Source organism: Prorops nasuta, unplaced genomic scaffold (genome assembly GCF_024137725.1).
Source record: "Prorops nasuta isolate Cenicafe-Biocafe unplaced genomic scaffold, Cenicafe_Pnas_1.2 PNAS00010, whole genome shotgun sequence".
In the NCBI taxonomy this organism is placed as follows: Eukaryota; Metazoa; Arthropoda; class Insecta; order Hymenoptera; family Bethylidae; genus Prorops; species Prorops nasuta.
The window spans coordinates 668,024-681,436 of NW_027116807.1; the positions used below are offsets into that span (position 1 = coordinate 668,024).

The following is a 13,413-nucleotide window of genomic DNA, read 5'->3' on the forward strand; positions in this document are numbered from 1 at the left end:
ACGCATTGCTCAATTTGTGCTTTATTGCTTTGGCTTATTGAGATGTTGTCGAAAACCGTGTCCGGACACGTCATTGTCGTATATTTAAAGCATAGAAGAGGACTCTTTTAACTCGACTGATTTTGAGACTGCTCCTCTTGGTCTTTCGGCTGCCGCAACGATGATCCGAGAAAGGATGATCCCTCTATAGGGCTATTCGCGCGGAGTGCCAGCTGATGAGACGATCGTTCGGATACGCCTACTCGTTACTACCGCGTTTTTATCGCTCGCCTCCTCCAGAGAATTTAATGGAACGGACGGAATACAATGTAAAGCTGTCTACCTCCGCGGTTTCCCGACTCTGACTTCTCTATATAGCATTATACCATATTACTCGTTAATCTGCACGACCAGCAGCAGCTCGTTCAGCGATTTTCCATTAAAGCCTATAAATATCGATAGCGAGCTATGAGCAAGGCGAAGGAAAATGGGGAAAAAGAAAGCGATGCTGTACTAGCCATATATACATTGACACATCCCGGTTATGTTAATCTCACTGGTCTATTAAATACACGAGAGGCTGTTAGTATGGCTGTATCGAGTTTGATCCAAGGATCAACGACAATAATTTCGCGGTAGCCGAAATAGGAGGATAAAATTTTCACAAACATTTTGTGCAGCAATTTACTATCTTGTAATTAAATCATTCGTGAGCTAATTAGGAATTTTGTAAGAGGAGAGAGAAACGTTTTGGAATTAATCTTCATCAAGGGGCTGGAGAGGAAATACATAGGTAAACTACCCCGTAAAGTAATGTTTCTTGTGTTATTTTCCACTTTAGCCGCGCGGCGTGGCGCGGAACATATATAGATATGGGAAAGTGACGGAAGTCACGAAAGTTCCGGCGCCCGGCGGCGTTCCTTTCCCGCGCGAGAGGGGGCAGAGCCGTGCCACGCCGCTGGGATCGGTCGGTGCTCGCTTGCTTTCGCCGCGATAACGATAATGTTGCAATTTTTCAAAGCGATACACGCATTAGGAGATCGCATCGCTGATTGACCGAGGGCCCCGACGCTCGTGTGTGTCCGCGGTACGTTTCATTCCCGAAAAGACACGAATATCACTGGCACATCCTTAGAATGGTCCTGTATGATATTCACATGTCTGTGTAGCGGGCACGTCGAGAATTTTCCCTGGACACGCTTTGCATTATCCACAGGACGTCCTCGCAAAGTCCCGTAAGTGGCCAAGTATATCGCGTGTATCTTATTGTCACCACAAAACTATAAAATCCCTCATAATTGGGAAATATGAAAAGTCATAGAGTTGACAGAGCTCGAATCTCGAGGAACATTGAACCTAGCTGCATCGCGCGACCTTGAAAGATTTTCCAAGACACACAACCTGGTACACTCCTACTTTTCATAATTCACCCAAAGCCAACGATCATCCATCATTTTCCAAACGTAATACTTTTAATTGATCCATCCGTCCACGCAGTATCGATCAGATTAAAGCACTCTGTATACACGCATGAAAAGTACGATCGGAGTGACAGCGACGGATGATTACTCGTTTCCCATCATCTTATCGATATCTAATTACGCTGCTACAAAGACGCCTGGAGAGCGAGTCTCTGGTTGATCGGAATTAGTTGAAAAAAGGTACTGTATATATTGTAGAGGAACTTTCGACGAAGTTCGGTTCCCATTGTAGAAATAACCGCGAAACACAGGAAAACGCGGTATAGCACCTTCCAACGGCGACAATTATTATCCAAAAAAGGGCGCGATCATCCATCATTATTATATCGAGAGACGCGCGCTACTTTAATTGATCCGTCAGGGAGAATCGACCGATACACGCGTAGACATTGCGCAGTGTATATATAGGATGCATGACGAAGAAGAGAGCGATAGCTGTGCGAGTTACCGGTTCTCTTATCGGTCTCATTATAGCTACAAAGATGCGTAGCAGGTTCAGATTGAATCTATTTAACGGAGAGTAGTGGAAATGAATAATGCTTCCTGAAATAGAGTTTGATCGCTCGTCGGATAATTGGAGATACGGGCGTGTGGCTGTCCATCGGTGGAAGAAAGAAAGAATTAGGTAGCTCGGTTATTATTCGCGTTTGTCAGAGATTCCGGGAAAACGAGAGTCCTGCATTCTGAAGATAGCGCATGCGAGCGAGCGCAATTTGTCTTGTAGCGCGTCGCGCCATTCGACCAACGTTATTACGACTATTCGTTTCCGAGGATCTCCAACAATTTCTCCCATTGACGAATGATCCACGTCCGCGCCGGCAATAATGTCATAATACCGCAATAGCTCGTTGACTTTTTGGCAAACCGCAGTCTCCCATCGTCGCCCGCGAATCTATCATCACAGTACCGTGCCACGCGCGTACGTATTACGACCTTCCGACGGCTCAACGCGATCGTGTATCTCGCACTCCCAGTTGGATCCACCAAACATTTTTAAACCTCGTAATTTCTACTGGCAGTTGCGTAACGTCTATACCAACGACCACATCGAGATTTTTTTAAAATATATATATATATATATTCTTGGTAAAAACACACGCGCACACACATTAGCCAACACTCTGCGCTGATGTATTTCTCTTTACGAGGACGCAGTATATAGGGCGTCGGTATGATGGAGAACGGAAGCAGGAAGGAATTTTTATAGGATGGTAGCACGCGCGCACGTGACGTTCGCAAGACGCGGGATGATATAGGAGTCGAGCGAATGCAAGTGGAGAAGAAGCAGCTACGAAGCTGGAAGACAGGAGAGAGCGAGATTGTTAAAATGATGGAGTTTGCTTACTCTGTCATACTGATGGGTCGCCGTTGCCGGAGAGAAAGGTTGAAAGGGCGCCGGTCTCGCTGGGCTGTGATGGGCCGCATGTGGATTTGCGTGTGGGTGGGGGTGCGGGGCCGCATGAGGGTGAGTAGGATGCGGTGGCGGCGGTGGCCTCTGGTAGAGGTAAGGATAATATTGATACATCACCTCGGAGCAGCTCATTACCCCGCCCGGCACTCGAGAGCCGGCCTGCCGACTAGCGTACCCGAACGACCCGAGCGTCTCCGCGCACCACTCTTCCAACCTCTCTACTACTTTTCTTCTTCTTCTTCTTCTTCTTCTACTCTTCCTCCTCCTCTTCAACAACACTCTTTCCCCGCCACCCTTTTCTCACTTAATTATCAATCTCTCTCTTCATGCACGGAGTACTCTTCTCCTGTCCGTCGCTCCAAACTCTCTTCTCCTTGGACTAATTTGCCCAGGTTGATGCACCAATCAGTTAGCCTCCTCCTGCTCTTGTACGGAACCTTTTCTATCATCCACTTCACCGCACGGATCGATGAAAAATATGATTATTCTCCAGTGGGATACATCGATCGCTCGATGGTAGAAGGCGCGCGCGCGCCGAAGGAAATTTTCTTACCGCCGTCACTTTTCCAATTTGTCAGCTCCGTCTCCTCCGAGTCTTTCTCAAGACGCGATAGCTCTCTTCGCATAGAACTCGCATTTGCACTCTTTCCTCGGAACGAACCAATCACAGCCCGCGCGCAGTGCACTAATTGAGTTCACTCGAGATCCATACCCGCGCGCTTTGAAAGGATTTCCGCTATCGGAACCAAGCGGAAAGAATGGTCCCTCGTGCTCTCTCCTTCTCCCTCGCGGTTATCTAGACCAGTGGACAAATTGGCTTTCCCGTTTCATCACTGAAACTCGCGAGGCACACGAGGAGCTTCTTATTAGAGAAACTGTCACTACTCAGGGACCAGCTGGCCGCGTGTTCGTTCTACAGAGTTAATTGGGGGGTGGTGGTCTCACTCCGGAAATAGCGTACCGGACGCTCGCGTGTCAGCGCCCGGTTCAACCGGAGATTCGCGCACAACACATGTCGAACCAAAGCTGCTCGCTCGTTTAACTCGCAGCAGGAATTTGGAGTTGTCGGTGATAGGCGAGACGTTGTCTTTGCGCGTTTTAAAGCAGCTTCCCTCGTTGAGAGAAGGTGGTGGTGGTGGTGGTGGTGGTGGTAGTGGTGAGAAGAGAGAAGAGCGAGAGCTAGTCGACAGAAGCAGTAACGGGAGGTCGCTGTTGGTCGAAGCACGCTTCGAGGCTCGCGTGCTGTCCTCGTGTATAAGCTGGCGTGTCTCTCTGATGGGTGAACACAGACTGAGAGAGTGGTTAGTGGTTCCCCCCCCAAGTGAGAGAGCGCGCGGCTACGCGCGTCGCCCTCTCCTAGACCTCTCCCGGCCTTCTCCCTCTTTTTCCAATTGACGACGGCCCAGCGCGCCGCCACGGAACCAAACACTCGCTCCGCTCTTTTTTCTCTGCCACTGCTGCTGCCACGCCACGCCACGCCATGTAGTAGTGTGCCACTGGCTCGACGATCCTCCCCCCTCACCACCGCCGTCCTCCCGCTCGTAGTATTGCGGTACAACTGTGTATATATACCCCCACGTACATACGTGAATGCTCTACCGACCAGAGAGACAGAGAGAGAGAGAGAGAGAGAGAGAGAGAAGGTGCTATAGGTAGTAGTTGTACACCACAGGAAATGGGAACGCCTCCTGGCAGTACCAAAATGGACCAATCACCGAGCGGGAACGCGGCGTCCAATGAGGCATCGTCGCCACTCCTACACCAGAATTTCCTCTCTTCTGTATTGATCCCACAATGAACCCGGCTACCGAACGATATTAACAAGTTCCTATAGTCGCGCACGGGTTAAAGCATCCCTTCCTTCTCTCTCGAGCTCTCGCTCGCTTATACTTGCTTTTGCCCTTTCTTCCCTCTCGCTCATCCTATTATTAAAGAAACCGAGCGAAGCTTATTCTCCTCCTCTGCGAGTTTTCTCCAAGCACAGTGCCACCTCTCACCCTCTCTCCACCCCTCTCCTCCATCACCACCATCGCAACCACCACTCGTCGCTCCAGCTACAGGCTCTCTTTTGTAGAAAATACCCGTCTCTCGTCCCACCTTCATTCCTCCTCCTCTTCCTCCTCCTCCTTCACCGCCCACTCCCCTTACAACAGACGCGCAACCCCCATCTGCATAATGAGTCTTAATTAACAGTTTCGCGGTGTTTTGGGAAGCTTAATTTGCCGCGGTGAGAGTACTGCATCAGTCTGCTAGCTCGCTGCTCTTCTCTTATTCCAATTCGTAGCTCTGCTCCGAGTATCCATGTAATTCTCGCCTCTAAACTCACTCCAAATCCATGCCATCGTCCACGCTCTCCTTTAAACGTACTATTATCGTTTTTAACGTATAAGTAGAACTTTCGCTCTATTTTATCTATGACACACCTCACACCCTCCCCGAATTTTCTACGAGTTTCTTCTGTAATCGTACGCGTGTACGACAGTCTCTCTCTCTTTCTCTCTCTCTCCAGAGAGACTTTTCAATGAAACCTGCCGCGTCATGTGCAGTATAGCAACGGGGGGAGGCAACAAAAGAATGCGCCATAATGATATAGATCGTAGAAGGAGAATATGCTCCTGCATGGAACACTTGACCGTAAAAAATCGACATTGAATACGAGCAGTCGGCTAATCTCGTGTGTAATCTAGCAGGTCTTGCAGTCACGGGGTGTCGAGAAAATCCAATAAGTCCTGACAAGCATGACCGGACGGGGGCTTCTGGGTCGGCCCGTAACTTTCGGAGCATCTTTTTTCTTTCAGGCCGATTTGCACATAGCCTCCGACTATCCGCTGCAACCGGTTCAAACACCGTACTGCCAGCTGGGGCTTACACTCCAAAGCGTCCTACGCGTACATGTACATGTATATTGCTGTTTTGCCATTTGACGTGCCTCGATGAAACGACCTCCTCGTCGCACCACCGTGCCACGCCGCTCCATGGGGTGTAAACGCTCCGCGCACACGTGGCCACTTGACAATGAAAGCACCCCACTGCTAATAGTCCAACATTAAATTTGTCATTGATATTGCCGAGTGGGCCCCCACCCCCGCCTAGACAACCCACTCTTATTTCATTCCGTCCCCACCAACTTTTCCTATCGATTATCTCCACTGCTCCTCTCCTCATCCAATTAACGACGAGAGTCTTGCGACAAGATTAAAATTCTAATATTCTTATATCCATCACCACGCGCTCTTTTAACCCTTTCGGGTCTCACACTTTTTCCCCCTTTACTCCTCTTATGAATGTGATAGCACGTTTTATCAAAATGTCGTAATGCCAGTGTCTAAGAAATGTTACCTTTATCGATTATGTAAGCACGAGCAAATATCTGCATTCTGAGACTGATATATGTTGATGTGTAATAAGAAAAAAAAACAGGATTTATTTGTAGTATTAAGCGCATGCAATATACATGGGTGGGACACACGTGTGCCGACAGGCTCTAAAGGATTACGTAGGTTTACGACGATGTGGTTCTCGCGTATAAAACGTTGCGTATTACTCTCTCGGAGAGGGACGGGGCCGTGGTATCGGCTCTCTTTATCCTGTAAAATTGGAACGTACTTTTCAGACCCTTGTAGAAGTCGCAAGTGAATTTTTATTAGGGGGAGGAGGGAGGGAGGCAGTTCTTCTTAATTGGACATGAGAAGAGAATTAATTGTAAAGCAGTGTCCGAGGAGCACGGTTGGAGAGCAAATTAGGCTCTAGCGAGAACTGGTAGACTTGGGACCGAGCGGAGACAGGGATAGCCTAGGTGGACCCTGTCCAGTCCAGTCCAAGTCCCGCCGAGCGACCCGTCCTTTTGCCGATCGACTCGAGAGTCAAAGCCAGCCCTGGGAGAGCGGCAAAACGCGGAGGACATAGGAAGGGAAGAAAAGAGGCGATTTCGACCGACCAATTGCGTTTTTTGACAGATCAGCAACAGCCTCTCACGGGACAAGTCCCACGAACGCCACGATATACGGATCGTCTGGAATGTCGAAATAGCAAATTAGGAGATTCCAAGAGATCTTTCCTCATTTCAGTTTCTTTATTTCTTCACTTTATTTCTTTTCTCAACATTGTCCTTTTTCAATGGTCGTGTCTCGAGGCCCGCTTATCCTATCATACAGATATCGATATTTCAAGCCGTTACAATTATACGTATGAAATGGAATCAATACTCTTTGACAGTCTTGCGACTTCAATATTTTTACATGTTTTTTCTCTTAAATCTAGATTTTTATTTTTATACAACGCAGAACGTAAAACTAGACTATATCAGTTTCAATAGAATTTACAGAATACTTTTCATTCTTTTATAAAAAAAAAAATATAAAAAAAAAATAAAAAAAGATTTCTAGCTATAAACTCAACTTTTACATCTTCGTTCGTGATCCACACGGATAGAAGGAACTTAATTCTATGCGCAATTGTGTTAGTAGTAGTGCCGCTCTGCGGGAAAAGAGTAAAGTCAAAATAAGTTTCATTTCAATGTCACTTTTCACCCGCTGGATAAAGTAAAAATCAGGAATCAATGGCTACCTGACGGATAAAGTAAACTAAGGAGAAGCGAGAGAGTTCCGTATTATTCTCAATGGTGGAGCCACGCAGCAGTAACGCAGATAAGCTGAGAAATAAAATCTACTTTTAGTTCGTAGGTATTTCGTCCGAGGGCACCACCATTACACATTAATAGCGCATCAGTTGAGTGTAAGAACGATAAAAAAGAAACCTCCTATGATATCCCATGACTATTCACTAATATTACGTAAATTTTAATAATTTTAACAAAAACAATCTGTTACCGATGCTATTGACTAAGCAAGATCTTGCAGGTCGGAAAAAAAAGTCGCTTAAATGTTTCTTAATAATTGGTATCGGTCGGAAAGTATGTACTTATATGTAAGTACGTGTAAGCGTAAATGCATGTAATTAATTCGTCGCGGTTTCGGTCTCGGCTTCGGTTTCGGTTTCGGTCGCGGTTTCGGTCGCAGTTTCGGTCGCTTTCTTCTCTTCTTTTTCTTCTTCCTTTTCTTTTTCTTTCTGCTGAGGCCGCTCTAGAAAACTGTTCCATCCTTCCATCCGGGCATCAATTTCGGCATCCGTTTCACTTTTCCTATAAATGATAAAGATCCATACTTTAATATGAAACGAACAAATGTATTTTTACATTTTCTCGAAGAATCTTAAATAATTATATTGCAATGAACTAAATCTCCGATAGATAATGATATTTTCAAACTTACTTGTATTTGGTGACTCCATCCCAAATTTCAGCTGTTAATTTTCTTTGGCTGAACCATCGTCCATTTAGTAATTGTACGCACGCATCAGCTTCTGCTGGTTCCCGGAAGGTAACCTGCGCTACTCCTTCGGGATGTCTCTGTGACGAAACATTAAATAGAAAGAGATAATAATTATCCATTGCAACATAAGGCTATTAAGTACATCGAAGGAAATGAATTTTTCACTTTTCAACATTTAAAAACCATAAAAAATTATTTATACGTTCAATCGTTAAGCCAAATCAATTTTAAATTAATGATCCAACAAAATAAATTGTGTCGAATATACAAGGTCTCGCGATAAACTACTAAATTTGTTAGTATTTCAAGAAAAAATAGCCACACTCTTTTCATCGGTAAAATTGACGGACCACTCGGTTGCGTTACGACTTGCCTCGATGGCACTCGAAAATATTCATTTTTCTCTTTCGAGGAAGCTACTCCCAAAAAGCGTTAAATTTAGTTTCCAACCAATTTATCCAATAGATTTGTTTACAGCATTGATCACGTGTATCCGCTATTATCTTTTCTTACATTGATTTTTTAAAGAAAAAAAGTTTTTCGTGTCATCATCCAGTGATAAAACTGACTTGGCTTTATAACTTATGGATAGAAATGAGAGTTTTCAAGTAAAGTAGATAAGAGATTCTATTTTTCGCGCAGCTTGCTCATTTCTTCCAGGGTTCTCGAAGATTTGCCCAAGTGGTGTGGTAAAAGAGAAAGAAGAGGAAGAAGAAGGAGAAAGAGGCAGCCTCTGGCGAGAATCTACCGAAGGAATTCGCTTTGACATTGAATGGATTCACAGTTGGGAGTGTCTCCTGCGAATTTATGGGGTTAGGTCATTCCCAGCGTTGTTTATTTGCATCGTTCAAGGAAGGCTTTGCGGTCCCTAAAAATTCTGACCCTCCTTCCAAGCAAGCGCCTGCCTTTCCTTCCAAACTCTACCCTCAAACTTGCTGACAAGATCCTTCTTCTCTCTCTCTCTCCCTCTCCCTCTTACTCTCACACGTTCAATATCCTTCATGAATCACGAGAAATAGTTTGAAATAGTCATCTAATAATAAATCTATCATCGCGAAATTAAATTAATACTAGACTCGCAAACTCGTTTTATAGCTATTTTCAAATTAAATTAATTCAATAAATCTAGCATTTATGTAAACGTTCAATCTCTCTTAAGTTATGCACCAAAAATAAATGATCGATGACTGCTAGCGAACGTGTGATAATATGACATAATAAGTGGCTTTTAGAAACCGGTTATACGATAATTAACTCCATAATTGTAGCTTTATTTACTTGCTATCTGCTTTGTAATCTAATCTACATCGATATATTTATACAATAAATTGAAGGAAAGCGTAAGCAAGTGGTTAATCGGAGGAAAATGCATTTGAGAAAATTGTGACTGTTAAATGTAGTGGCAGAAAGAGAGGAGTTTGCCGAAATTCAGTTAGCTCATTCATGTTCTGCGTAGTAGCGGTGAAGTATTAATTTGTCAAAAAGAAGAAAATTTTTGTAAGAAAAAAAGAAAAATAAAGTCTTGCTCAATTAGCATTATTATAAGAAAATACTTGAATTGTGAGACGACACTCCCTCCCTCTCTCTCTCTCTCTCTTGAACCATTCGAGAAAGTTTTAAAAACACCTATGTACATATATACTCAGAGGGAATACGTGGAGTATATTCAGCAGGATCTAGAAGCTGTGGTCAACTAGACGAGCAGAAGAGAGAGAGAGAGAGAATTAACGGCCTGAGAATTTTTCATGCGTACCGTGCAGAAAGGCTGCAAAATACGCCATGGCAATTGTACTTTGATATTTCTTCGCCTGTAGAATTGGCGTCCTAAATACTTTCCGGAGACTGTGGTTACCCACAAAACGACAAACGACCAATAATCCGTTTCATTTGCATTGCTGGACATGGAAATTTGTAGCCGTATCCCGTTACACTCAATGTTATTTTAAGAGTTTACATTTTGTTTTCCCAGTGCGCTGTGGTACTCGGAGAACCTGGAACGCGTTGTGTGTTTACCGCCTATCATCGTGGAAAAGCATACATCAACCAGATGAAATCAATTAATTACTCTAAAGATTTTCATTGGATTAAAAAACAGAGTCGTTTCATCGAGTCCATGAGTTTGCTCTATCTTTAAAACGATCCTCTCCATTTGTAAAAAATGAATATTGATACACGTATGTTACACGGGACTATAGGCTGGACAATAATCTATGCGAAATTAACGACAAGTTTAAACGATAACGCTCGCTTGCATTCACATACATACGATTCGTCGGGACATGCTTATTTTTAGATGCTTTGCACAGCTTGCGTCATTTCTAATTAAGGGGATGTATACATGCACACGTATTGTTTCTTGCTCGCAATATTAAATTAATATGGTAAAAGTTGTTGCGGGAGTGTCGACAGCGAAGCAGTAAATTATTTTACAACATTGGGTAATATATCCTCGTTCGACACGAGTCTTTCGATGAAAATCTCACAAAACAATAGTGGATTTTGCATTTGCATATAGGAATGAACGTGTTGAATTATTAAATTTAAATGAAAAAAGATTTGGTGCGGGTGGTGTGGAATAAAATTTATCTTGCAGCGCACGTGCGTTTGCTGCTTTGTATCAATAAAACTGTGGTAAAAGCACCAAAACATCCTGGGGGTAAGTGATACAAGGCTCTTCTTCAGAAATTTGCAATTCATAAGAGACAGCACGCTATGCATCTCACTGCGAACAGTTTGACCAAATATTTTGGTGTAAGTTATTAATAGTAAATTTTCTAAGAAGGATGCGTTTCTGAAAATGAAGTTGTTTCCATCAAACGAGAAGTGCATATACCAACTGAATATTTATGAAGGATGCAGCCAGAGATATCAGCAAGCATACACGTTTCAATTGTAATAACTTTTAGCAAATTTCCAAGTTAATCGTGCGTTGGTAAAAATATTTTTTTAAAATTATAATCTTACGTCGTGGATGACAACTTTCTTCACTTGTCCACATTTGAGGCACTCGGATCGAATATCCTGTTGATATTCCAGGAGTAACGTGACGTCTTTATCAAATTCCTCAGGAGTGAAAAGGTTCTTAATAATGACAGTCCTCTCGCACTTTAAAGGCGCGCCTGTCACGCGATCTGGTCCCCAGTCCAATAATCTGTAAGAAAAAATCATTTCAGGCCTTGGATAATTCCTTCTGAATATACATATATCATATAATTCTAAATAACACCGTATAATACGACGCTTTTTCTCCTCCTCCATAATCATATTATTGTTGTTCAGAAATCGCAGTGGTTCGTTTCAACATTCACCATACACGCATCTATTCGAGGACGCGAGGTTGCTGCAAACATTGTAGAATTATCCAAATTATATCTATCTCTAAGCACTCGGGCTTAATTACGTGGTTGAAAGCTATGTATCATTGGTCTAATTAATACTATCACGGATGATCGATCTCATCCGAACTCTGCCTGAGATCATTAATGGAGAAGATAAAAAAAGAAGAATGGAATATTGCCCGTAGGAAAATAGCAATATCCTCTCGAACACGCCTCTTACAGACGCTGACCAAGTCTATGGAATTACTCCTTGGAGCAGGATTTATCCCGAGGAATTATTCATAGGTCGCGAGAAGCTGTTGCAATGCCGGAGACTCCGCTTGAAAATCTCTTAGGATATGCATGGACAAATGGAGACGAGTGGTCCATTATATAGCAGAGATATCCATACGTTCGGCTTTTATCTTTAAATGCAGTTTAGGGGAAATGACCGAGTCGTCTATCACGTTGCGCAGCTTTCCTCCGGGCATTCATGAATTGGCAAAAGCGTGCTCGGTGACGGATGGCTCTCGTGATTAAGTATCGCTCGCGTATGGGAATCAATTGGAAAGAATGATTACATCGCGTATCGCGCAGCAAGCTTAGTTGACTGCTGCATGCTCTGGCATAGCGTCGTAAAAATTAATGCATCTTCACACTCCTGTAACGTGTTACGAGTGCAGCTCGTAAATTTTCTGCTTCTCTTATTACGTGACTAATTCGTGTTCTGCTTGCTGATCCGTCGACGAGGAAGCTCAGTATGTGACCCTGAAGTTACTCGTAACGTTATTGAGTAATATCGTCATTCGGTGGAAACTCCACTAGTACCTCTACGTATAAACATATAGGATTAAGCTGACCTGGATCACGTATCTCATAAAACGCACACACACACACGTATATATAAATATATATAATAGGTTATAGAAAATTGTCGCGAGCGGTGCTCCCGCGGTGCTGCGTATTTTATAGGACAATGATTTTGTCGCGCAAATGGCGAATAAAATCAAACTGAAAGCTCGTGGAAATGGCGAGGTGAGCGAAAATAGGAGGATAATCCGGATGATCCGGAGTAGAGTACGTGACCATTATGGAATGACTAGCTTGCTGGCCGATAGAGAATAAACATTCTTTTTCGACTTGAGGAGCATTGTTAGCGTGGCGAGGAATTGCGCGAGTGTCGAAACTGTCGAAAGGTTCTAAAGCTATATATATATATATATACTAGACTTCCGGTTACAGGAGGACGCTCTCGGAAATAAGTCGCAGGCTTTTCCAAGCAAAATAACTGAATTTCGCAGAACGCAAGAACTAATTGTTCTGTACAATATAGTTCTTTTGCACGGTGCGACCTAACGCTTAGCACAGTGCGAGAACAGGCGTGTCGAATGTAATTTTTCACCTTTAGAGAGACGCAGGATTTGGTTGGTCTTAGCCATTCACAGCTGCTCCTTACGAGAGCAAGCAAAACGCCCAAAGAATCTGTCGAGACACAGAGGAAGGAGGAATAACGAGCTGTGGACGCACGTTCCGATTTATTACTTATGCAGCTATCCAATGATACAGGCGTGTACGATTCATCAATCTACCCTGTCTCCATATAGTTCACCAGAACCCTCATATACATTCACGCATATATCCACTTTAATACTTTGCCCCGTTAAATTATATACCACTGCTGCAACCACTTTCTCCTAAATTATTCTACCAAATGCTGTCCTTTATACAAATATTATATATATTCGAGCAATTTAATTAGCTTCTGGTTTTCCTTCAAACGGACACTGTGCAATTCAATGAAAGAAGAGCCGAGCAAGCATAGACGAGTATCAATGTGCTTGGAAAATTTTCAGTCGATTCGTGTCTTCCTCAGGATTTCAATTCAATTACAAAGG

General features: G+C 43.6%; 2 protein-coding genes across 4 annotated transcripts in view; both read right to left on the reverse strand.

Moving 5' to 3' along the window:
* The window catches only part of vg (vestigial), a 57,666-nt gene extending 53,530 nt beyond the window's left edge, over positions 1–4,136 (reverse strand). For both annotated transcript variants that reach the window (XM_066732515.1, XM_066732514.1), the window contains exon 1: positions 2,806–4,136. In XM_066732515.1, the coding sequence (XP_066588612.1) occupies positions 2,806–3,003 (198 nt within the window). In that variant the 5' untranslated portion in view covers positions 3,004–4,136. The remainder of the gene's footprint in view (positions 1–2,805) is intronic.
* A 2,797-nt stretch (positions 4,137–6,933) lies between these two features.
* barc (RRM1_TatSF1_like and RRM2_TatSF1_like domain-containing protein barc) overlaps positions 6,934–13,413 on the reverse strand; it is a 41,286-nt gene continuing 34,806 nt past the window's right edge. For both annotated transcript variants that reach the window (XM_066733108.1, XM_066733107.1), the window contains 3 exons: positions 11,166–11,352; positions 8,142–8,278; positions 6,934–8,011 (listed from right to left, as the gene is read on the reverse strand). In XM_066733108.1, coding sequence (XP_066589205.1) covers positions 7,828–8,011; positions 8,142–8,278; positions 11,166–11,352 — 508 coding nt within the window. In that variant the 3' untranslated portion in view covers positions 6,934–7,827. The remainder of the gene's footprint in view (positions 8,012–8,141; positions 8,279–11,165; positions 11,353–13,413) is intronic.